The 24,515-nt window shown below is 49.3% G+C and overlaps 1 protein-coding gene across 7 annotated transcripts in view; it reads right to left on the bottom strand.

The window, feature by feature from the left end:
• PPP2R5C (protein phosphatase 2 regulatory subunit B'gamma) overlaps positions 1–24,483 on the bottom strand; it is a 118,419-nt gene extending 93,936 nt beyond the window's left edge. For 4 of the 7 annotated variants that reach the window (XM_025869350.2, XM_073895895.1, XM_025869354.2 and 1 more), the window contains exons 1-3: positions 23,618–23,668; positions 23,286–23,351; positions 10,208–10,370 (exon numbers count right to left, since the gene is read on the bottom strand). In XM_025869350.2, the coding sequence (XP_025725135.2) occupies positions 10,208–10,370; positions 23,286–23,351; positions 23,618–23,653 (265 nt within the window). In that variant the 5' untranslated portion in view covers positions 23,654–23,668. Of the gene's footprint in view, positions 1–10,207; positions 10,371–23,285; positions 23,352–23,617; positions 23,669–23,788; positions 23,904–24,264 lie in introns of those variants that run through there. The other 3 variants (XM_025869349.2, XM_073895896.1, XM_073895897.1) reach the window with 3 other exon arrangements.
• Between the last annotated feature and the right edge of the window lie 32 nt (positions 24,484–24,515).

Genomic DNA, 24,515 nt, shown 5'->3' with positions numbered 1-24,515 from the left:
AGAGAGAGAGAGAGAGAGAGAGAGAGAGAGAGAGAGAGAGAGAGAGAGAGGGAGACGTCGGCCTCCTGCGGAGCAGGGAGCCCAATGTGGGGCTCAATCCCAGGACCCTGGGACCATGACCTGAGCCAAAGGCAGACGCTTAATGACTGAGCCACCCAGGTGCCCCAAAAATCTAAGTTTTGATGTCATCCAGCTTAACTATTTTTACTTTTGTTGCCTGTGCTTTTGGTGTCATTTTGAAGAAATCAGTAGCAAATTCAGTGTCATGAAGCTTTTCCTCTAATGGCTTGTAATCTTAGGTCCTATATTTAGGTCTTTGATCCACTTTGAATTACTTTAAAAAAAAAGATTTTATGTATTTGAGAGAGAGATAGTGCGAGTGGTGGGGAGGGGGAGAAGGAGAAGGAGAGGGAATCTTAAGCAGACTCTGCACTGAGCGCAGAGCCTGATGCAGGGCTCCATCTCACGACCCTGAGATCATGACCTGAGCCAAAACCAAGAGTCCCATGTTCAACCAACTGAGCCACCCGGGCGCCCCTGAGTTACTCTCTGTGTATGGTGTGAGGTAGGGGTCCGACTCCATTCTTCTGCATGTGGACATCCGATTCCTCTAGGGCCATTTGTTCAAAAGGCTGTCCTTCCCCCATCGAGTGGGTGGCACCCTTGTTGAAAACCATGGGATGGGTTTATTTTTGGGCTCTCCAGTCTACTCTATACTGGTGTATATGTCCATCTTTATGCTGGTACCACACAGTTTTTGATTACTGCAGCTTTGCAGGAAGTTTTAAAATCAGGAAATTTAAGACCTCTAAGTGTGGTGTCCTTTTCCAAGACTGCTTTGGCCATCTGGGGTCCCTGAAGATTCCATGTGAATTTTAGGATGGATTTTTCTGTTTCTGGAAAAAAAAACTGTTAGGATTTTGGTAAGGATTGCACTGAATGTGTAGATCTCTTTGGGCAGCACTGACATCCTGGAGGTATTGTCTTCCAGTCCGTGAACACAGATGTCCGTCCCGTGACTGGCATTGTCTTCAGTGTCTTGAAGCAGTGTTTTGTATTTCAGTGTATAAGTCTTTTATCTCCTTGGTTAATTCCTAGTAAGTTTTCTTCTAGAGCATCACATTTTTATTTATGATTCTAAAATACTAGAAACCACCTAAATGTCAAAGGGATTATCCCACACAATGAAATATTACACACCCATCAAAAATCTTTACAAGTATATAAAATGAAAATAACTGGAAAGGGCAGTGTGTAAGTTTTCAGAAATATGATCATAAGAAGAAATACTCCCCAAATATCAACTGTTGAGTGTTATGGCAATGGGTGGCTTTTCTTCCTGAAACTTCTGTATGTTTTTCAGTACTGCTAAAATAAGCATATAATATTTTGATAAAAATGACAAGTAACAGCTTTTAAAAAGACATATGGATGAAGTTAACAGGGAGGAACCCTCAACGAACGCAGCCTCTTGGGTGCAGGTGATGAACTGAGAATCGGCTGTGATGGGAAGTATGATCCCCAAGGTTTGTTCGTTGGTGATGCATCCATGAGCTCATGTAGGTAAAAACACACCAACAAAAACTGGCCTAAATCAGGCAAGACAAACTGGACCAAGAAACTAGAGGATGTGGACTCCCCGTCTCAAAGAATCAGCCACGGACTAGTTTTTACCACCATATCTGCCACCTTTGCTGTGAATCTGACCCTCACTTAAGCTAAGAGGGTTCCACTGGTGCCCAGAGCCTCGTCTTCACTGACGGAACAAGCCCTCAAGTGGTGCTCCCAGAAGAGGCTCCTACCACGGCCACACCCTGTCGCTGGGCTGCCAGTTCCTGCCACCTCCAATTACCCTCGGGATGGTTCTTCTCACCTGGGGAAGGGGGTGTACGTGATCTTCCACCTCCTCGGCTGTGAGGAGGAGCACTGTCACGGATGGAGGCTACTACCCTTCTGGGCTGAAGTGCAGGCTTGGGAGGGAGTGGCTCCAGTCGTTACAGGTGTCATGCTGAGAACTGTGGACGCCACCGCACTCCAAGAACATGGCCTCTAGCAACAGTGCTTCAGAAAGATCCCCAGGCTGCAGTGGGATCCCTCCTTAGGCTGCCCACCCCCACCCCAGAAGCCTTCCTACTCCCTCTTTGGGCCACAGGCTCTCTCCCCAGGCCAGCCCCCCAGACGGTGCCTGGCACACAGCAGGTGCACCCTCCAATATATTGAATGATGGACGAGTCAAGCAGTAACACCTATCTGGTTCTCCAAAACCCCCTTAATACTCTTTAAAGCTCTTCTTCGCTGTAGCACATAACTAAGAGAGACAGGCCACCTAGTTGCCTGGGCAGTAACATGTCCCATCCCCTGGCACATAACCCCTGTCTGGCCTCCCGCTGCGCCCTCCATTACCACCTGTGATGGGCTGACCTGCCTTCCAGGACGGCCTCATAATTGGGCTCCTGCTCTCTCGGGACAACCCTACCCCTTTCCCTGCCTTCCTGCCACTGCAGCCACATCAGTCCAGCTCACAAAGGGCCTGAGCTAATGCCAAGGGAGGAAGGGCACCTTTCTGGGCTCAGGAGGGTCTGCCTTCCAGAACAGAAGGCGGGCGAACAGGGGCCTCCCCCGCCCACTCTCAGCACGCTCTCCCATCAAAGATGCAAATGCAAGCATGTCCGTGCTGTACCAAAGCGAAGGCTTAAAAAGGAATTACTCTTTATTCTCTGGTCCCTCTGTCACTTTGTTTTGGTCTTTATTTAAAAGCAAACTGCCTGTAAATACACCCCACTGATTTTATTTCTGATTTAGCATTTCTGAATAAAACTTTCCAGTTTTCGTTTCTAAATTTAGCTCAAGGTTTTATTTTTCTTCTCCCAGGCAATTTTGTCTGCAAATTGAATATGCTCGTATTTTAGTGAAGAAGTTTTAGAGTTCCCTTCATGAAAAGAAAGTTGTTTTTTGAACCTAGAGAGCCAGGGTGTCGTCACAGCAAAGCACGGCCGTCGTGCGGGCCGGCACTGTCTTTTTCGAACCGGAAACTACAGGAGCTGAATGACGTACGTTCTGTCGGGTAAGAGAGCTAACCCAAAATGTCTGGCTTCCCCTGGAGCTTAAAACAGACTTTTTCCTGAGGCAGATCAAAGACATCCAGCATTCAGCCGTGTTCAAAGGTTGCCAGGGAACGTCTGCTTGCCAAGAGCAAGGACAAAGGGACAGGTGCTCGTTGCCCGTTGACCGGAGCGCATCCTGCGAGTAGAAAGCGCGGTCGGGCTGGTCCCCAGGGAAGGCCAGCAGGGGGTAAGTGGGGTAGACCGGGGAGACTTAGCCCAGGGGCTTGCTGTCGTTCTCCCCACAGCTGGGCTGGAAAGTAGAGCAAGTGCTCACAGCAGCCCCTAGTTGCGGGGGGGCAGGGTGCCCACGCGAGGTGTATCTCGTACACATGACATAGCCGGTGCTCTCACGTCAGCGGCTGAGAACAAACCTCCTGCTACACAGAAGAACCTGAGGTGGACGGAGCGGTGAGCCTGGACCGGTTCCTCACGGGAGGGGACGCCAGGGCAGTTCTCGGGAACTGAAGGAGTGTGGAGGGAGCGGGCAGAGGGCTCGAAGTGCGTCTCCTGCATCCTTGGCAGATGCTGGACTGGGCACCAAAACAGACAAGCAAACAGCTCCGCCCCCGGTGACGCCTCCCGCAAGAGTCACGCGTGCGGTGCGTTCCGCACCCTGAGTGTCCATCGATGCACGAATGGACACTCACACTGGGGTCCAGTCACACACTGGAATATTCTTCAGCCTTAAAAAGGAAGAAATCCTGTCACCGGCTACAACACAGATGATCCTTGAGGACACGATGCTGAGAGAGAGAAGCCAGAGCCAGCAGGACACATTCCGGATGATTCCGCTTCCTGGAGGAGTTGAAATCCCAGAGACAGAAAGGCGAACGGCAGTCGCGGGGCAGGGGGAGGACGAGGGGAGGCACTGTGCACCAGAGGCAGGGTTTAGTCGGGGACGATGAACAGACAGTGGTGACGGGCGCACAGCGCTGTGAACGTACTTAACGGATACTGATACATGGTTAGAATGGTAAATACTATGTGATGTATATTTTAGCACAATTAGAAAAAGCGATGAGGCAGAGCACAGAGCAAAGCCGGGCGTCTAGGGCCGCGAGGGGCTGGACAGAGGATGGGGCTGCCGCGTGCGTGCAGGCACGAGCAGGAGGTGAGGTGCAGTGAGAAATCAAAGGGAGGTGTTGGGAGGGCCTGAGCCGAACAGTAACTGTGAGGCTACAGCTAGTTGGAAGCCAACTCCCAGGTTCTGCCCCGAGGCGGCTGACAGAGGCCTGAGACCGACTGTCCCTTGTAGTAAAAGCCACGTCTGTGGCCCCAGGAGAGCAGACAGGACAGTGTCCCAGAAGGGCTGGGCTGGCTGACATGGCACCGGCTCCTGGTCATGCACCCCGGGGGCCCTGGGGGCACCTCTGCTGCCCAGCTGCTGAGGGAATGGAGCCAAGAGGAGCCTGAGTTGGAAAAGCGTAGTGGATCGGGGTCTGCTGGCTCCTGGAGCGCAGGGGCCACCTCTGGTCATTGTCACTGTCCCGGCCACCTCCCCATGCTCCGGACAACCCAGACGGTCAGTAAGTACTTGCTGTGAACTGGCACCTGCCTCACAAGGCCTGGGGCCATTTCCTCTGTTACCCTGGGCAGCCAGGAGCAGATGCAGAAATCCAAGCCCGGGGCAGAAGACAGGACTGAGGAGAGCAGTTTCTTGGCCCGCCAGAATTAGGGCAGGCGTTCTGGCAACTTCTCATGCTGCACTGTTCTAATCCTGCAACTAATGGCCAAGAGGCAAAGCTCCCCTAAATACATGCACAGTTCATTTTTAGGCAGTAAAAATGATCCACTTGTATGGCCAAACTTTCAATGGTATCAGAAAATGAATTGCTTTGAAAAAGGCTGAAGTATTGTATTTTCACAAAACCAGGGCCACGTAAATTCTCCCAACAATAATGTAACAACTTCTTTCCCAAAAGCCCAAGTGCTTAGCAACTCCAACTTTCTGTCCCAAGGTCTCCAGTTAATTGCTAAGTCCTAGTTGCTCCTTTATGACCTGACTTCTCCCAGGCTCTTCTTTCCCACAAGAACAACTGCAAGAGACAAACTGCATGCCACACATCACCCAAAACATCTCCCTTCACTTAGCATTGAACACTTCTACCTTCCATACCAAAAATGGTAAACGAAGGGACTAATTCAGGGAAATCTTTGAATGAAAAGGGCCTGAAGACTATATTCAGCCTCACTGTTAAATGAATAAAAATAGGAAATGCTACTTTCCACTTAACAGATGACTCAGATTTTAAATGGCCCCAGTATGGAAACGGTGCAATGGGCCAGGCTTCTCATCTGCTCGGGGCAGGGCGTGCCTAGTGCCACCTCCCCGGACAGCATCTGGGTGGTCTCTATAAAGGGATTTTGAAAACACACAGGCTTTAGTCCAGTACTTCCTTTCTCTGAGACCAGCTTAAGAAAAGGTTCAAAGATGGGAACGACAAAAGATTTACATTACAGCATGATCTATAATGGCTGAAAACCAAGGATCACCACAGAATGGAATACTACGGTTGTTTAAAAAATTCTGCTTCTCTTTCCATTCAGGTTAGGAACAAGATACACATGCCCACTTGCACCACCACCTGTAACATCTTACTGGAATTTTCAGTCAATTCAGGGGGAAGACACTAATAGGACTTTCAGAACAAAGACGTGAGGTTATCTTTATGTGCAGATCTAATTAGATACCTGGGACATCCGAAAGAATCAACTGAAAACTACTGGGAACAATAAGATAATTCAGTAAGAAAGCAGGATGTGAAAGCAAGACACAGACATCGACAGCCTTCATATAAATAATTGACTAGAAGGCACAATAGCAACAATAATAGAATATCTAGGCATAAAACTTAAGAACTGTGCAAAACCCACACGATGGATACTTTAAAAACACCCCAAAGGAAATGAAAGCGGCCTTCGCATAGCACACTCCTAGGCCAGAGGATGCAAATATTCTAAAGATGCCAATTCTTCCTGGACATTTAAAAAACGTGATGGGATCCTGATAAAAACACAACCACTTTTTCTGCAATGAAACGAGCCAATTCAAAGTTCCTACTGTTTGTAATAATATCAGTATTATTGTTGTGAATTATTTTAATAGGATATAGCAATAATTATGCCAATGGTGTTCGAAACCAAGATTTTCAGTGTAAAAGAGAGAAAACTGAAGATTCAAGAAACATGTGAAAACATAATGTTAAGGTTCAACTGAAAACGTCAATATGAATGCATAACTAATACGTACATGTACTCATATTCCACTTTCCCACATTGACAGCACCTAAAAGCAACATCAGTCCAATAGCAACAAGCACCCCTAGTGCCCAGATTTTGGTCTCTAAAATAAACACCCACTGAAAGGAATCAGGGCTCTTTGAAAGTGGCCAGTTCCAAGTCTGGGACAAAGAAGGTACAAAATGAGGCTGGGAGAACATCTTAACTGTGCCAGAAATCAAGGAATCAAAAACAAATGTGTCCATGTCAAAAAATACACAGGAGTTGGCCCAAAGAATATCCAGTGGTTAATTTTATGTATCTGTACATCAGAAAGAATAACGATTTTAGTAGGTTGAAGCATACTGAAATCAAATCAGAATACCTAAGTCCATAATGATATTCCAAAAAAAAAAAAAAAAAGAAAACCAGAAAAAAAAATCTTTAGTTTTCACCATTTCAGGGAAAGTGTAACTAAAAGGCAGAGCATTAAGCCCATCCTGACTTTCAGTAGGAGCTACAGGTCAAGACAACCAAATATCTCCAGCTGGTGAGAAACAGCTCTGCTGTTGGAAGAATGCCAGATTAAATGTTAACCCTCTAGTGACGCTGCTGACTCCAGCAAGGGTCGTCACGTGGTGTGCACGCACAGCGCTGGTGGGGAACAGACCAGCAGGATGCCACAACGTACCCTGCAGATCACCACCAGTACTTCTGGACAGCACGGTTGCAGGGGGAAGTGTCATAGTCCGACAGAGAGATCCATCCATCATCACCCTAACACACTGCAGAGTCTGGCATCGCTTATGACAGTACCCAGACCGAATGAATGTCCCGCCCTAACTAATATCTCCTGGGTCATACAGCACCACGTCTGATGTATCCCATCCAAAAAATAGTTTCTATTTGCCGGAACTACAGGGAATAAGCGGGATATTTTATAAGATAACCGGCCCGACTAATTTAACAAGTCGTAATAAACTTGTGCTGTAATTTACAACACCCCCAGACTGCTAGTGACCCAGGTATCTGGCAGAAGCAGCAACAATAAATCCCCACAGAAGAAGATACTTTCGTTTTCGGTTTTAACTTCTTTGAAATAGTTGAGTACAATGACCAGCATACACTAGAAAATAGTGAGGTCCTCAAGGAAAGAAGACTTAGCGAACAGACTCCAACAGGATGATAACATCGTCTGACACACAGATTGCAAAGCAGCTGTGTTTACTGCACCCACAGAGATGGCAAGTGTGATTGGTCAGAGGACAGGAAAATATGAAAAAGTCATCTTGCAAATTAAAAATGTAACTTCTGTAAATGAGAAAGGATACCTGAGATTAAAAGCTCAACAAAGGGAGTTCAGCACATACCAGACAGACCTGTAGATTCTCAGCAAGATAACAGAGGTTAAGCATGGTGTTTAGAGATTCTGATAGCAATTCAGCAAGGTAATTTTATGTCTGTTATAACACCACAAAAAGGCTGCATTTTATATTTCATTTGTACAGTTATTAATTTTTACTATATTTTATGAAGGGTTGAAAATTAAGAAAAAACTGATCCTCTATTAGACATAATGTGAGACCCTCTCATTGAGAATATTGCATGGGAAGTCATAAAAAGTTTGAAAAATACAGGTGAGGCTTAAAAAGACAGACAGTAAGTGAAAAAGTCCAACACATGTTTGTTCAAAGCCAAAGAAAAAAGAGAGACGGACGTAGAAGACATAATGGCTGGGAACTCTCCAGCCCTGAGGAAGTATAATAATCTATGGATGCACAACGAATCCCCAAAAAGACCGATAATATAGAAACCCATGTTTGGACACCCAGCAGTGGAACGACTGAAAATCAATGTTACAGACAAAAATCAGAAAAGTGGCCAGAATCACAATCCCTTCAGAGATTGACTTTGGTTTCTCAATCCAAAGGAAGCCAAAGGTGAGGAAATGCTTATCTCCGTTGTTCAGAAGGAAGATAACTCCACTTGCAATTCAATCCTCAGGGAACATCTTTCAAGAATGAGGGCGGAATAAAGATATTTTCTAGATAAATAAACAAAGAATTTGCCATCACCAGACTCTCATTAAAGAAAATTCTACATGACGTATTCAAACAGAAGGAAAGTGATCCCAGGAGGAAAGTCGGAGATGCAGGCAGGGATGAAGAATAAAGTGACAAATAAGTGGATGAACCCAAATCACCGACAGAATACAACAATAATACTGGTGCGGAGGAGTTTTAAGGGCTGAAAGAAAAATTCAAAGATCCAACAGTGGAGGGTCTCAGAAGATAGCAATAGTAGCCCTGCTTTTTTTTTTTTTTTAATTACTGGACTTTAAGGCTTACAGAAAAATTGAATGTGAAGTATAGAGTTTTTTTTTTTTTAAGATTTTATTTATTTATTCATGAGAGAGAGAGAGAGAGGCAGAGGGAGAAGCAGGCTCCCAAGGAGCAGGGAGCCTAATGAGGGACTCGAGCCCAGGACCCTGGGATCATGACCCAAGCTGAAGGCAGACGCTTAACCATCTGACCCACCCAGTACAGAGTTTCCATGTTACCGGCCACCTGTTTCCCATTATTAACATTTTGCATCCGTGTGGGTGCATTTGTTACAACTGATAGCCAATCCTGACCCATCATTATTAACTAAATACCATAGTGTCCAAGAGGGTTTGTTCTTCCTGTTGTATACTCTACAAGTTTTAACAAATGCAGAATTCCATGTATTCACTATCCTGGCATCGTAGAGAATAGGCCCACTGTCTTGAAAATCTCCTGTGCTCCCTCTATTCATCCCTCCCCAGGATAAGTTAGCATGTGTATTATCTACGAGGATGAAGCCAAACCAAAGATAAGCCAGATTCACGCTCTGTAAGCTGCAGGGACAGCCTGGGTTCTGAGGAAGTGAGGGGCAGGAAGTGCATCTGTGAATCCCTAAATTGCTCCTTCCCTCCAACCCTCCTTCCTCTGTCCTTCCCTTCACCCCTCCCCTTGCCTGGCAGGTCTGCACTGGGCCCTTGCTATCCGCCCTGCAGTGTGGAAGGCACTGGAACACGCCTGTAAAGATGATGCACCTCCTGCTCCGGGTTCATACATCTTGCAGAAGACCCAGTGTTAAGGACTGGAGATACGAAGGACGTCTGATGTTTCATTTATTACGCTAGTCTTATATTTTAGTAATATACAGGTTTTCAGAGGCTCATGTTTGACTCTGGGGTCCTTACCCTATGTTCCTTGATTTTATGTACCTCAACCTCAACATCTCCTAGGGGAGTACTTTTAGGGATTGAACACCCTCAGATGGAAAGAGGCAACCGTGCCATTTTGGGGGAAATTCAAAGCGAAGGGCACCCTTCCCTGACTAATCTCAAATAGGAAACCCCTGGGCAGTGTAAGCCCCAAATGAGTCATAAGCAGAAAGTCCACAAAGGACTATGGTTACAGTTCTCACTTATCCAATACCAGGGAAGCGAAGAGGCTCTACTGGAGTTTGAAAACGGGGCTCCTTTCTGAATCGCTAGAGCTCAGGTGACAAAGGCAGAGAATTACTTGAAGGAAACAACCAGCTAGCCTGGTTAGGATTCACATGAAGGACTGAAAGTCTCTCTTCTGGCTTTTCTAGTGTGTTATACCTACAACACATTCACGATTACGTTTTTATCTCAAACAGCTCTGGAATTTGAAATATCAGTTGGGTAAATCAGTTAGTGGCATTTAACAACAACAACAAAAAAAACCAGAACCAAACAAACCTCAATAAAGAGACCAGAACAGAAACATAAACACAGCAGGGGCAGAACAAGCTGGCAAACTAGCCAAACGTGACTCCTTCTCCCTAAACGGGCACACTCTGACTTTTAAAAGACAAGTAAGAGAAATTACCTTTTAAAGATGGTAGTTTTTGAAGTTCTCTGTTATTGCTGGCATTAAACCTGGAAGAATTTTGCCGCTTCTCTTTCTTCACTATGGGCTGAGGGACTGGCACTTTTATTTTGCTAGACACTGTCGATGGCGTCGCAGCTAGGCTGTTTTTCCTGCTGGAAATCTGTTTCCAAAATAAAAACAGAAAGAAACACATGTGTACCTCAAACGGTTATATTTTACAGCACAGCTAGAATCTGGAAAGTATACACGCGTCTTGCGCAGGGACAGTCCCCTCCACTCGGCTGTAAACACCATTCCTTAAAGTGGCTGGAGTCTGAGTGACATCCCACCTCCAGTAATGCTGGATTTCCAGGGATTCACAGATATACCTCATTTCTCACATCTTCCTCCCAACTTTTTACTTCTAAACATTTCTCCCATAGGCTGATGTACATACAGGCTGATGACAATGACCCTCCAAAGACATTCACGTCCGAGTCCCTGGAACCTGTGAATATGCTTCCTTACTTGGCCAGAGGGACTCTGGAACGGTGATGACTGTCAGGGTGGGCCCCGTGTAATCACACAGGTCTCGCCAAGAAAAGACGAGGCAACACAGAAGGAGATGACAAAGCGGAGGTGAGATCCTCAGAGAGACTGCAAGAAGCCAGGCTGCTGGCTCAGAAGGCAGAGGAAGGGGCCCCGAGCCAAGAAGCACAGGAGGCCTCTAGAAGCTGGAAGAGGCCCGGAAACGAATTCTCCTCCAGGGCTTCCAGAAAGAACTAGCCATGCGGACATCCTGATTTCGGCCCCATTTCAGACTTCTGACCTCTGCGACTGTAAGACAGTAAGTTTGTGGTCATTTGCAAAACAGCTACAGGGATCTCATGAGCAGACAGCTCATGGCTCCTTTGCCTATACACCACTCAGCCCTCGGTGATCAGCAGGAGTGACAGAAAAGTGCTCGCCCCTTGAGCCTCAGGAAATGCTCTTCTTTCTAGGCACCCCCCCGTGCCGAGTCCATCCCCAGGCTCCAGGTTTAGTGCTCAACTCTGCACTGCACTGCACCACCTGGGTTGTCCGAGGACACATGACCGACTCTCGAGGGGAGAAGGAGCTGTGTAAACACCCAAGCAGAGGTGGGTGGGCATCGAGGGCACATGCAGCAGACACCCGGACAGGCCCATGGGGGCGAGGGTCCCCAGGGAGCTCAGGTGGGCATGGCCCCCAGCGAGTGTCAACTAAGCATCAGCAAGATTTTTTGTGCCAACCGTTCACTCCTCCCACACCTCCAGCCCGCCCAAAGGCATGGAGTTCATATGAGCACATGTGTGCTTTTGAAAAGCCTACCAAGCTCATCCTAGAAACACAAGCCCACCGAGCCTCTTCCAATCGCACTGAGCTAGGAGAGCAGACGCACCAACTTAAGCCCCCAACCACTTGCTCTCCTCCACGAGTGGAATTTTTACTAAGAAGTCAGAGCAGCTTTATTTTGAAGTAAGGTGCTTAGGAATACTTGGGAAGAGTTTTCCAAGAGGCAGGACGCCTGCCTGCAGACGGGACCCTGAACCGGGAGCGAGGGCCTGCGCTCCCCTCCCTCCCCCAGTCAGCAGTTTCTTCCTTGAAAGGGCCTTTATGGATGTTGTCCTGGACACCTGTCATTCTTTCCACCTGATCATGAAAGCTGGGTTTTCTTCCTTAAAAACACTGTCCATACCTCTCCTGTTCTCCAGAATTCCCCAGAACCCGAGTTTTCACTCCCCAGGCAAAAACGTCGCCTCCTAGGCCAAGTACTTGTTTTAAAATGTTAATTGACATACAGGTATCTAGTAAAGCTGACAGGTCCTTTCCGCCTTTCCACCAGCCCCACACACACTGACCCTGAGGACAACGGGGCACCGGCCAGCTCCTGCAACAAAGCTTGGAACACCAGCCCTGGCTGAGGTGGCTAACTCATAAAACAGAATTAACTCCATGCCTATCCACAGCCCATGCGACACACGCTGAGATGAGGCTTCGAATGTCTGACAGAGCAAAAAGTTATCCCTAAGACCTGCTGATTCGGAGCCACCGGCCCTTCTGCGTGGGCCCTGCTGGCCTCCCTCCCCTGGAGCACTGTCCTCGGGGAAGGCAGAGTGAGCTTCTAGAAAGAAGACCTGGTTCCATCACCCAGGCGAACTCACTGTAGCCACTTCCCAGGGCTCTGAGCCCACTGGCTTAACAGTGGTCTACAGAGCCCCATGCTCGGGTCACCAGCTCCTGATCCGGCCAGCCCCGTGCCTCGGCCCCGCTGCCCCACTGCCGACCCCGAGGGCGGCTCCCTGAGGCCTCCGTGCAGCGTGCTCAGCTCCGTGGGCTGGGGCCCGCCCAGGCGGGCTCTGCTAGGAGGTGGCCATCTTGTCTTCCCCCCGATGGGATGTCAGCTCCAGGAGGGCTTGGATGCCACTCTGGCCTGTTCCGCGAGAGCGGGGAACTGCCCCGCACCGGCCAGGTCAGGGAAGCCCCTCTGAGGGCACATGTGTGTGTGCTGGGGGGACAGCATTCAGGCAGGGCCACCGAGAGTGGCGGCTCAGTGCGACCACCCTCACTGCAGACAGGTGGGCAGGCACCGGGGAGCCTGGGGGCCGCAGGTGCCTACAGAGCCCACCAGCCCAGGTCAGAGTCTGACCTTCACCTGACAGGCCACCAGAAGCCATGCAGGGGGCTCTGAGCAGGGTGAGGGTGCGAATCCATCTTCCTGTTCGAAAGGCGCGTTGGGCTGCAGTGTGGACTGTGGACGGGAGGGGAGGCGGCAGACTCGGCTAGTGGTCCAGACTGCACACGGTGGTGGCTGCACCGGACCCAGTGGCCAGCAGGTGCACGGGTGACGTGGAGCGCTGGCGGGGGCACAGGGAACCTGCAGACGGGTAGCGGGCGGCACCAGTCACTGTGATGGGAAGGCGAAAGCGGCCGAGAAGCTGGGAAGTGAGCCCCCTGGGTCCGAGCAAAAGACAGAGTGACGCCCCTCCTCGTTCCCTTCTGCGGACAAGGGCCGGGGTGCTTTCCTTGGTGTCCTTGGCCACCACCTGGCCGCCCTCGGCTGCCTCCTCCGCCCGCCCAGGGGCTGGCAGTGTGGTGTGCGGCTGGCCCTCGGACACCTCGTGCAAGCCGGACGCGAACTTGGAAGTTACCGAATGCGTGAGACCGCCCAGCGGAGGAGCGCAGAGTGCAAGAGGCGGAGGAAGGAGGAGGCCAACCCATCAAGCGGCACTCAAAGCCACAGTCTGCGGACTCGCACTTGGCATCTTGGGGCTGGTAGAGGCTGCTGAGGGCAGGGGGCAGCGGGGAGAGGCCGCTGGGCTGAGGCCAAGGCGGCGAGGCTTCGGGAAGGTGGCCGGGAGAAAGAGCGTCAGGGCAAGCAGCAGCCGCCATAGCACGGACCTCGGACTGTCTGGAAGGCGAGGGGCTTAACTGTGCTGCGAGCTGATGGGGGAGGCCACCGAGGGGAGGCCTGGCTGAGGGACAACTGAGCGAGGAGTGGGATCTGGGTCCCCACGTGCAGTGACAACAGAACAGAGGACGGACAGGACGTCTGTCAGTCTGATGGCCTCTCTGTGTGCACAGACATACGAGGTCACCTGCAAGAAGCACTCTGAAGGGAGGCGAGGCCCGAGGAGGTGAGGATGGCCTGAATAGCAGAGCAAGGCAGGGGCCTGAAGAAACAGAGATGCTCTGAACACATCTTTCTCCTCAGCGCCAAGTACGAGCAGCCAACTGGACCTGTAGCGGTCAGCGCCCAGAGGGAGCACTGCCCACACGGAACTCCCGCTGCATCCCCCCGACAGTCCCTGGGACCCCCCAACCCACTCGCGCCAGCCGCTGACCTGAGCCTGAAGCAGGGCGGGCGCCTGGAGCAGCTCTTACACCAGGACGCCACAAGGCCCTTCCCCGGAGTGCAGGGCGATCTCCTGGGATCGTGCAAGGAGCCATGGAGCCAGACTTGGGACCTTGCTCGGTCCCCGGACTTCAGACACCACCTCCCTTGTGTCCCACATCCAAACAGTTCTACGATATCTTCTAAAATTCTCCCCTTCTGCAATTGTTATGATGAACTACCACCACTATGTGCCAGAGACCACGAGACACAGAGCTTGAGAAGCCTGTACCTGCACGCCTTGTAAGGTCTTTTAAAAGAACATTCACCTGGAGCATACAGTACTGGCATAAAGACAGCCACAGGGATCAATGGAACAGAATTACGAGCCAAGACCACTCAACGGGAGAAGACTCTTCAACAGGTGGTTCCAGGATAACCCTGCGCGTTGGTGGTATAGTGGTGAGCATAGCTGCCTTCCAGGACAACCCTACGGTTGGTGACAGTCAGCCTCAGGGGTATTTATGAGGGCGAGAAAGGTGGTCTGCAAAGAAACCAAGCTGGCTAGGAAACACCAAGGCCACCATGCCGGAGCCGGCCCCTCAGAGCAAAGCTCTCCGCACTCTGGTTTTTCAGGGCTGGAAGCCACAACAGCTAGCTCTCAGCTCAGGCCCGGAAAGCGAGCAGCCAGCCGACGAGCCCACCCGCCTCCAGTGCCCATGGTCCGCTGTGCTGGGGCCTCAGCTCCGGGTATGTGGAACCCGGGGTCCCCTGGTTTCATTTCTTGCCCCTCTACTCCCTACACAGCAGCGGCAGAGATCTTTTTAAATACTTGTCAGATCATCCCCCCTCCCTGCTCAAACCACCTCAGTGGCTTCCCATCACCCTAAGAATAAAAACGCCAAATCCTGCCAAGGGCTGCTGACAAGATCCTACTGGACCTTCCTTGCCTGTGCCCCTCTCTGACTTTATCTCGTCTGCTCTGGCCACCCTTATTTGTCATGAGCCAGACTGGTTTTCTTTCCAGCGGACATACCAGCTCACGGCCACCTTCGGGCCTCTGCCCCAGCTACTTCCTCTGGCTGGAATGCCCTCCTCCCCCAGATCTTGGCACCACGGGCTCCTGCTTCACACCTGCATGTCACCTTTAACACCCTCTCCTTGGCGAGACCACCCAGACCTCTAGAAGCGTGTGGGCAGCTTTGATACCACAGTGACCGGAGGGCGCTCCTGATGCGGACAGCCTCAGGGCCGCTGCTCTGCAGGGTGAGAAACCAGATGCCAACCAGCGCCCCCTTCACCCACCAGCGCCCTCGGCGCCCGCTGAAAGCAAAAAGACCCTGCTGCGCGTCCCGCGCCACGCCCCCAGCACCCATGAGGGTCTCAGAGTGCCTGCGGGGTCACTGTGAATGAGTCACCTGGAGGGACGCGCACGGCCTACGGAGAGGAAAATGACTTGGGGAGAGAGGAAGGTCACCCCCGTGACGGACAGGGCCTGGCCTTGGCCATGCAATACTTCTTCCTGTAAGCTCTGGACCACGGAGCTAATCGGCAGAGCAGGTGAGACAGCTCTGCTCCCGAAAGTGTGCGTTAGGTGAAATGAGAGAGTAGCGATTTTTGTACTATTTTAGTTTTTAACCCTGTGTGTTTTGACCACCAAAACAAATAAAGGTAAAATGTCGAAAAAGGAAGATGGGAGGGATGTCGTGTCCCTGGGTGTCCCCAGGCCCAGTCCCTCGGGAGATCACGTGGCCTCGCCCACGTATCAGCTGCAGCTCTTTACAACTCGGGCAGTCCCGGGCCTGTGGTGAGCGGGGCCGCCCCCTTCTCGCCCCTGAATTCCCTTCTCTTCCACTGCCCCCTTTCCCCTCATTGCCTCCCACTTCCTTCTAAATTTGGCATTTCGTATTAAGAGTGATAGCTGACGGACTTAAAATAAGTTACTCACACTCGAATTGGCGTTATTTTGGAAGATCCTGCCAGGGTCTTAGGCCACTCTGTCCATCTGAGCTTTCTGTGAAGGCCATGTTCTCTAGCTGCTGTCCAGTGGCTCCCAGCCCCGTGCAGCTCCCAAGTACTCGAAACGTGGCTCGTATGACTGAGGAGCTGAATTTTTACATTTAATTTGATTTTCATCCATTTCAAGAGCCCCATGTGGCTAATGGCTAGCATCCTCCAGGCATTCTGGTGTTTCCACTGGGCAAGAACAGCACGAGCTCAGAGCTACCACCCCTTTAGAGCCATGCTAAATTTCATCTTAAGAAAATATTTAAAATAAAGGAAATCCAGTGTCCTCAAACTAATTACCCCCCCGCCGCCCCACTGGATTCTGGGCTTGTCCTCACTCCCCCAGGTGGAGGAAACAAAGATGACAGCATGGCTTGGACTCGGATCGGGACAGCAGGGCTTCCCTGCAGTGGTCCTTCCCAAACCTAACCAGAAGTAGGGCCCCGGGGAAGTCTTCACTGACCATGACACACCGACAGGAAGCTGCGAGATCGTTACCTATAACGCTGTGTCAAACCAGACACCGTCGAGCCCTGACCCTGGTGGGCACCCGATGTTTTAAGGAAACGCTGGGGACTTTTTATAGTTGAAATTTTTCACATGAATTTTCCCTGTGACTTGGGGAAATATCACCGTGATTCATGTTGGTGGCAGGCTGACTCACGTGGCAGATGCAGGTGGAAAGCTCCCCACCCTGACATGCAGGGCTAGAGGCTTGCACTCACTCCGCAACTGCTCTAACAGGGGAACTCTGTGCCTCTTCCATGAACGGGAAAACCTGATAAATTATTTCATGTAATTCACTGAACTCTTTCTAGAATTATGTATCATGTAATGGAGCTCTTCCTGCAGAGGGACAGGAGTGCTGACCGCTCCCACCTGCAGCACACATCCTAGGTTCAACACACCTTCTGGGGCTCCGTAATTTAATGCTGATCCTGTGTCTGCTTAGGTGCTTTAAAGCATCTATTTCCACTGGATGGGGTCTTTACAAGAAACATGCTCCACCTTGTCCCATGTCTTCAGCAGCTGCAGGGTGTGACGGGTGGGGGACCAAGTTACTCCCCAGTCTACTGAATGCCCATGAGCAACAGGTGGGACGCTTCGTGAATAACAGAAATGGTCAACACTTAATTTCTTAACAGGTGAGGACGACATTCTTTTTACCTCCCCCAGTGCTTGTACAGAACAAGACGATCAAAACAAAAACTTTCTAATATGTATATAAAACTTATAAAATATTTTTTTAAAAATATACAGTTAACCCTTAACACAGTTTTGAATTGTGTGGGCCCACTTCTTTGAATTTTTTTCAATATACACTAAACTTGAATGTACTTTCTGCTACGATTTTCTTAGCCTCTTCTTTTCTCTGGCTTCCTTTATTGTAAAAATACCGTATACAATAACTACCATACCAAGCACGCGTTATGTTATCGGTAAGGCTACCTGTCAATAGAGGGCTATTAGTAGTTAAGTTTTGGGGGAGTCAATAGTTATACAACAGAATTTTTGCTGTGTGGGAGGGACTGGTATCCCTAATCCCCATGTTGCCCAAGGGTCAACTGTATATGTATGTTCTACTGAGAAAAATTCCCAAAATAAACTCAAAAACAAAAATTAAGAAGCACTGAATATCATACTGGAAACCTTATATTTAAAGGGAAATCCTATTTTGAACTGCTTTAATTAAGATAAGATTCTATGGTGGTACATCTTACCACTGACCTCCGGTGCAAAGCAAAAGCAAAACCAAAAACCCTCTTCTTAAAAGTTTCACAGGACATTAGACAAAGACCCAAGTACCATAATCTTCTTTTAGTCCACTGCTATTTATTTAAAACAGATTATACTGAAAGAAAACCCTGCATCAAAATTTCCTTAGAGGATCAAAAGATATAGAAACAAGAGAGATTTTTTCCCCCCCTTCTAATTTACCATATCAGAAAACCTAGCAAGCTAATTGATTTGAAGCTGTCCTTCTTCCTGAGCACTTTTAAAATCCACCAACAAACACTTCTGGCCTCCAGGTCTTCACATACATGGCAAGGGCAAAGAAAAATCAAGTTAAATTGCTGTCCTCGAGTACTTAATCTAGTTAGGGAGGCGAATCGAGGTAAATAAAAGTCGTCCAAAGCAGTATAAATGATAAGTAACCGCTGGAGCCAATAACTGCTATGCAAATTTAAAAGATGGAAAAAAATAGGAGCCAAGATAGTGAGAAAAGCTTCCCTTAAATTTCAGAATGAACCTGCATTGGAGCTAAGAAGATGAAGGGACTAAGATGGGACAGTGAAGAGCATGGGGAGGGTATTCCTCAAAGCAAGGTCTGGGGACCCCTAAGGGGTCCTGTAGACACTTTCTGGGGTCCGTGCTTTTATGAGAACACAAAGCCATGATTTGCCTTTGTAACCATCATTAGGTCAATTTTTCACAGGCTACAAGGCACAGGATATCAAAACAGACTGAATGCATGAGCAGACTCAAGGAGCCAACTAGCTTCTATTAAGCCAGACATTAAAGAAATTTGCAAAAACATGGTGCAATGCCATATTTCTCAGTGAATTTTTGTGACTAGTTATTTCTCGTAAAAACATGCTACTTACATTAACATATATTGGGTAGTGTTACTATTAAATGAATTAATGAATATTTTAAAAATTTCACTTTTAATTTCTAGTAAGAAGCGTTATCAGCTAAAACTGACCTAAATAAAAGCTCTTCGGGATTCTAATTTTTAAGAGCATAAAGGGGTGCTGATGCTCCTTTGGTTTGAAAACTGCTAAAGGAGAATGGGTGTTAGGCATGATTTGCAAGCAGATGTACATACTTTGTGGAGGGGTCTTTCTAGAGCAGTGGTCTCACTGGAGGCCATTTTGCTCTGCAGGAGATATCTGGCAATGTCTGCAGACATTTTTGGTTGTCAGAACTGGAGGGGGTGTGGAGCCACTGGCATCTAGTGGGGAGGGCCAGGTGCACAGACCACAGGGCAGCACCGTGGAGAAGCATCTGGTCCACCCGTCAACGGCCCTGAAGGTGGGGTGCCTGCTCAGGGCAGCGGGTCTCACTTGGGAGGCACTCAGGGTCTGCCAAGCGCCCAGCTAGTCACACGGTCACACGGAGGAGGAGCGAGCGCTGGGAAGGGACGGGAAGCTCACAGAACCTGCTCCTAACTCACATGTCCTCCAACTCACAGCTGATTATCGCCTCCGCAGAGCCTCCGTCCTTCCTGAACACCAGGGCTTTAAGCAAAGACGATGCAGAGTGGCTGGGAAAGTGGGCCAAGACATGGTGATCAAAAGCAGGGAATTCGCCCCTATGTGATAGTCACTTATGAATTTCGAAAAAAAAAATTTAAAGTACTGGTCCTCTGGGTCCCGAGTTTCACTGGAGTCCAGTTTAGGGTTGTGTGCAAAAAAAGTGGGGAGTGGCAGGGGAGACCCCCAGGGGTAGCTCGAGCTCAGAATTCAGCCTGCAAGACAGTGGCTTTGGTGTTTTGGGGGAGGGGAGCTGGGGACTCTCATCTCAGGAGGTGATAATCACAGCCGCCTCCCCAGGAAACACACCTACCAACAAACCACTTCCACTGTCCTCCAACACTCAGGTTAAAATTCCTGCTACACAGCCGAGTGACTAGAATGTCGAATTTTCTTAAAAAGATACTTTTCACAAAAATGCTATTTCTGTTACCATGTAACGGGTTATTTTTAAATGAACTAACATTTTTGAAATTTCAGGTTTAATTTCTCAAACATGACTCCACCAGCTACACCTGTGGGACCTCAGCAAGCCTGGCTCCCTGTCTCTGCAACACCAAGGCGGGCTGGAGGGGATGTAAAGGGACAGATTATAGAGAGAAAAATGTTATGACTAAAGGCAAAGGCGTCAAAATAAGCTAACAAGTTGGAGAGGACCTTTCAGCTTTCTTTTCAGCAACAGATATTATGTCAGAGTTGCCGTAGAGATTTCAAACAAAACTAAGCTGAAGCAGGGTATGTAACATACGTGACCAGAGAACAGCGCTCAAAACAACCTTTAATGTGCTTAAAACAAATCACTTTACAGAGAGCATTAACACTTTTAAAAACATAACTTTGGACACAATATACATATTAAAACAGCTCCTATAAAAAAACACCATGGCATGGTCTCATCTTCCAAAATGGACTTTAGCAATCTCTGAGCAATTGATGAAGATTCTAAATATTCATCAAGTGGGCCTAGTTATGTTTGCACAGCTTTGAAGGTGACACTGAGGACAGCTGCTGACACTGGAGTTCCCTCTGTCAGTCTCCCGAGTACCCAGGAGCCCACCTGCGGCCTCGCTCCTTAAAAGTGTGCCACGAAATAAACCCGTAAGTACTGGGCAGAAACTTTTGTTTCCAGGACACATGTGGGTAAGTCAAATGTAAACTTCCTACTTGAAAGAGAATAAAACAAACAAAAAAATGTACCAATACACATCATTCAAGGAGCAGAAATTTCTAGAAAAATGTGCACAGCAGCAGTTATGACCTTTAATGGTATTTGGTTACATTGGAAGATATATTCTGCCGTACATCTCGCAGGGAAAACTTCTTTCAAGAGGGATCATGCCTAATCTATCACACAGAGTTAAAAATGGTCAAATCTGAAACTCCCCATGTTTTTAGAGGTGAGGAAACAGGGCCCTGGAAGTTAGGTGACATCACTTAGGGCACTCAGGAGTCAGAATCTCTACTATCTACTCCCCAGGTTAAAATACTTTCCTTTCTACGGCTCTCTCCTTTACTGCAGGACTTCATCTTCCTTACTAAAAACCCCGCGCCGTCAAATGTTCCTTTGTTTTAACCAAAAACTGTTCTGCGATATAAGCCACTGCTCCTTTGTTTTCCATGAGGCTAGTTTATAGACAGCCAGGATTTTAGTATAAGGACCTTTTCCGGTGTTGAAGTGGTGTGTAAAATCAACCAACCACAGGCCAAGTTCTTTTTACGTGTTCTCTGTTGAGATGATTTCCCAAGCCTGGCCACTCTGCCCTGGACAAACACCTGTTCTCATGCCCCTCGGGCTGGGAAGTCCCGGAGGGGGGTAGCTGCCCCAACACAGGTGAGTTCACAGGCTGACCCCAGCGAGAGCCGGCTGTGAAGGTGACATGACATTGAACAGGTCTGAAAAGCAGCACGGGCATAGCAGTCCTATTTCAACGGTTCAGGTTAGAAATATTCAAGTTCAGAGGAACGTTGACAGGAGAGGAAAAGAGTGCACAATGAGGGTTTCGTGCACCTGGGCGGGTCAACCGTATTTGGTAACTGGTTGGAACCAGAGGTGAAGCAGCAAGATGAAGACTGAGGAGGGAACCGACAATGAACAAAGTGAGGCTCAACCCAAAGTTCAGATGAACTGAAGTGCCTCAATTTGTACTCCTGCAAAATAATTTACACAGTGATCTGCCAACTGTCATGCTTAATATGCCATGTTGCCTCTGGTATCCTTATGAGGAAGTAGTGAAGGGCCCACCATTTCAGTATTTTTCGGTGGTAATTTCAAGCTCTGTAGCTCCAGCTCTTAGACAGTAGCACTAGAAAAAATACAAAAAGACACGTGGGGCATCACACGCAGGCACTCCAGGCCCCACCTCAAGAGTCTTAAGCAACTGACAGTCTAGGAACCCAAACCACCTTAAAAACACGCACTTTACATACTTGCGGCTTTGTTATGTTTAAGTTAACGGATGGACACTGCAGGTTCAAACTTAACATTATCCATCCTTATAGTCAGGTTCTTTCTGCTAAAACGGGAATAAATGAACCATACACATGGATATTCTTTGTCACACTAACGGTAAGAGGAGACAGGTGTGTGAGCAAGAAAGGTTTGGGGGAGCACTGGAAGCCTTAGCGGTTTTAACGAAACATCAGTAAACAAAAGGAAAGAAAATGCATACACCCTTGCAGAGTGACTAAATTTCATTTAAATCAATTTAGTCAAGAAAATGACAGAGAAGGAAGCAAGTCAAAAGCAAGAATACCACAGTAAAACGTGATTATCCGCTACAAAAACAGGGCAGAGGAAGACTGGTACCAATAACCCCCAACTACTGATATTTAAGGAGCCTTTTGGATATCTGCTTTTTGCTTTGGGGAGGGCAACATATTTGCTGGAACAAACCACCTGCTGAAGAGGAAGGAGGCTTAGAATGCACCAAATGATAAGGAAAAGGTTACCCCCCATGGCTAAAAAAAAGGCTACTGCCTATAATCACCAGTTAACTGTGTTTCCCCTGACAACACTGACTTCATTCTAATTTGACTTACAGGAAGGGGTCTGACACTTGCAAATTAACGTTTATTTGTGATAAGACTGGGGACCTGGACGATCCAGCTCTGGAGAACGGGATGCTACAGTCAAGTTGCTTCTCGGCTACCCAGGATCCAAAAGGGCCTACTATTAGCTCAGCCTGGGTCCAGACAGCTCCTGAATCCTTAGCCTGCGGGGCTCTAGTTCAACCACTCACAAGGAAGAAAAGGCAAAGGCAAAGTGCTGGCAACTGCAAACACCCTCAAAGCACAACTGTGCCAAGGAATGCCATCAACCCCACCAGGTAGACCCCGTCCTCACGGAGCCTTCCGGCTGTTCTCCAAGAGCCCAAAGCTGAGAAGCAAAAGTCGTCAGAACTGGCCATCGCAGAGAGAAAAAACAAGTGAACGATGATATAAGACTGTATAAAAATACCCAAACTAGCTAAACTGAGAGGTACCAACACCCCTGGGGAAAGAGGCTGTGGGAATCAGACATCAGCAAAGGAGCTAGTGTGAGACCCAAGCAGCAAAGGGGGCACCAGGCAAGTAGAGGTGATAGAAGGAGGGGCCGCTGAGAGGGAGGCACCTGACCTGGCCGCTGGCTTGCCAAGGAAGGAAGGGGAGGGTCTGAAAGCTAAAAGGAGCATGAACAACTGTGGTGAAACCAGTCTCTGCAGGAGGGTGGCTAGATCTGAGGTGGGGGGGGGGTTATGAACTTAAAATTACCAGCTGCACAGACACAACTTCCATAAACACATCTGTATTTTCCCAGACTGAAATAATAAAAACCTACAGAACTAAAATTTCAGGTTGTGAAGGAGACTCGGAGAAATTCTCACGCCGGGAAACATTCTAGAAGAGCCTGGTTTTCACCACGCCGTTTTTCTGCCCTTAGTTAAAAGGTGTTCATGAAAAAAAAAAAAAAAACGGAAAGGGAATATTTGAGAGCAGTTACCTCTGATTCTATTATGTCTTGTCCTTCTTTTGAACCTTTTCCACTTTTCCCTGCTTTTGGTGATTCCTGGGAAACATCAAGCAAATCAGTTAGGCTTCTCAATTTTTAGACTACTAAACACCAGATAAACCAAAATGCAGTTTTAAAACGGATTTACACAATTTAACTAGAACTTCTGATAATTTTAATCAGTAACATCCAGAAATTCTGCCTCACGTTATTTAGAGATACAAAACTGCGAGGCGACACCCCTACCCCCAAATTCAGATCCTCTTTGTTTTCTTGATCTGTATTTAGCGTTGAAAACTTCAAGAAGAAACGGATAAACCCACATTTACGGTACTCTCGGCGTTTTGATGGATCCACATAGCATCCCTTTCTGGTCTCCCACCGTAAATCCCGCGAGCCGGGATTTCTGGGGTGATTCTGAGATGCTACGGAGCTCCACCTGGAGCAGAAACCTACCGCCCCCCCCCCCCCCCAATGCAACGCAGCACACTCACAGCCATCACCGCCGCCACCCAGGATAATAATAGTATTTCAGAGCCCCAGAGCGTCCCCCAGGAAAGCTGACAATTCTTCACCAGCGTGAAGCGGGGTCCATTCGCTCCCCTTCCCCCGGCCGGGGTCCCTCCAGGTGCCTGCAGCCCCCCACCCCTCAAGCCCGTGCCCAGGCTTCGGCGAGGCTAAGTCAACTACCTCCGCGACCGCACCTGCCCCCTCACGCCCACCGCGCGCGCTGCCCTGGGGCGGGCGCCCACGCCGCCCCCACCGCGGCCGCGCCCCCGCACGCCGGCCCGGGCCGTCCGGACCCCAGCCCGGCCTGGGCCCCGGCGCCCCCGGCCGGCGCTCCTGCGCCCTCGGGATCCCGGAGCCCGCCGCACCCCGCTCCCGAGCAGTTCCCCGCCCGCCCTCCGCGCGGCCCCTGCCCCTTCCCCTCCCCGCCCCGACCCGTCCCGCGGCCCGGGCCCGGACTCACTTTCTCCTTCTTGTTTTTATTCGGCATGGCTGGTGCGGACCGCCACCGCCTGCCCCCCGCAGCAGCAGCAGCGCCCCCGCCCCGGCCGTCGCGACCCCCGGCCGCCGCCGCCGCCGCCGCCGCCGCCGTCGTCGCTGCCGCCCGGGGACTGAGTCGCTCGCTCGCTCGCACTTCCCCTTTTCCAGGCTCCCACAGGCTGCGGCAGCCGCGGCGCCCGCGGCGGCGGCGGCGGCGGCGGCGGCGGCGGCGGC

The sequence above is a fragment of the Callorhinus ursinus genome, unplaced genomic scaffold (genome assembly GCF_003265705.2).
Source record: "Callorhinus ursinus isolate GAN/ISIS: 27379988/994484 unplaced genomic scaffold, GSC_fseal_2.0 scaffold8, whole genome shotgun sequence".
Lineage (NCBI taxonomy): Eukaryota > Metazoa > Chordata > Mammalia > Carnivora > Otariidae > Callorhinus > Callorhinus ursinus.
The sequence above is the reverse complement of the archived record's forward strand: the minus strand, read 5'-3'. Positions and strand labels throughout refer to the sequence as shown.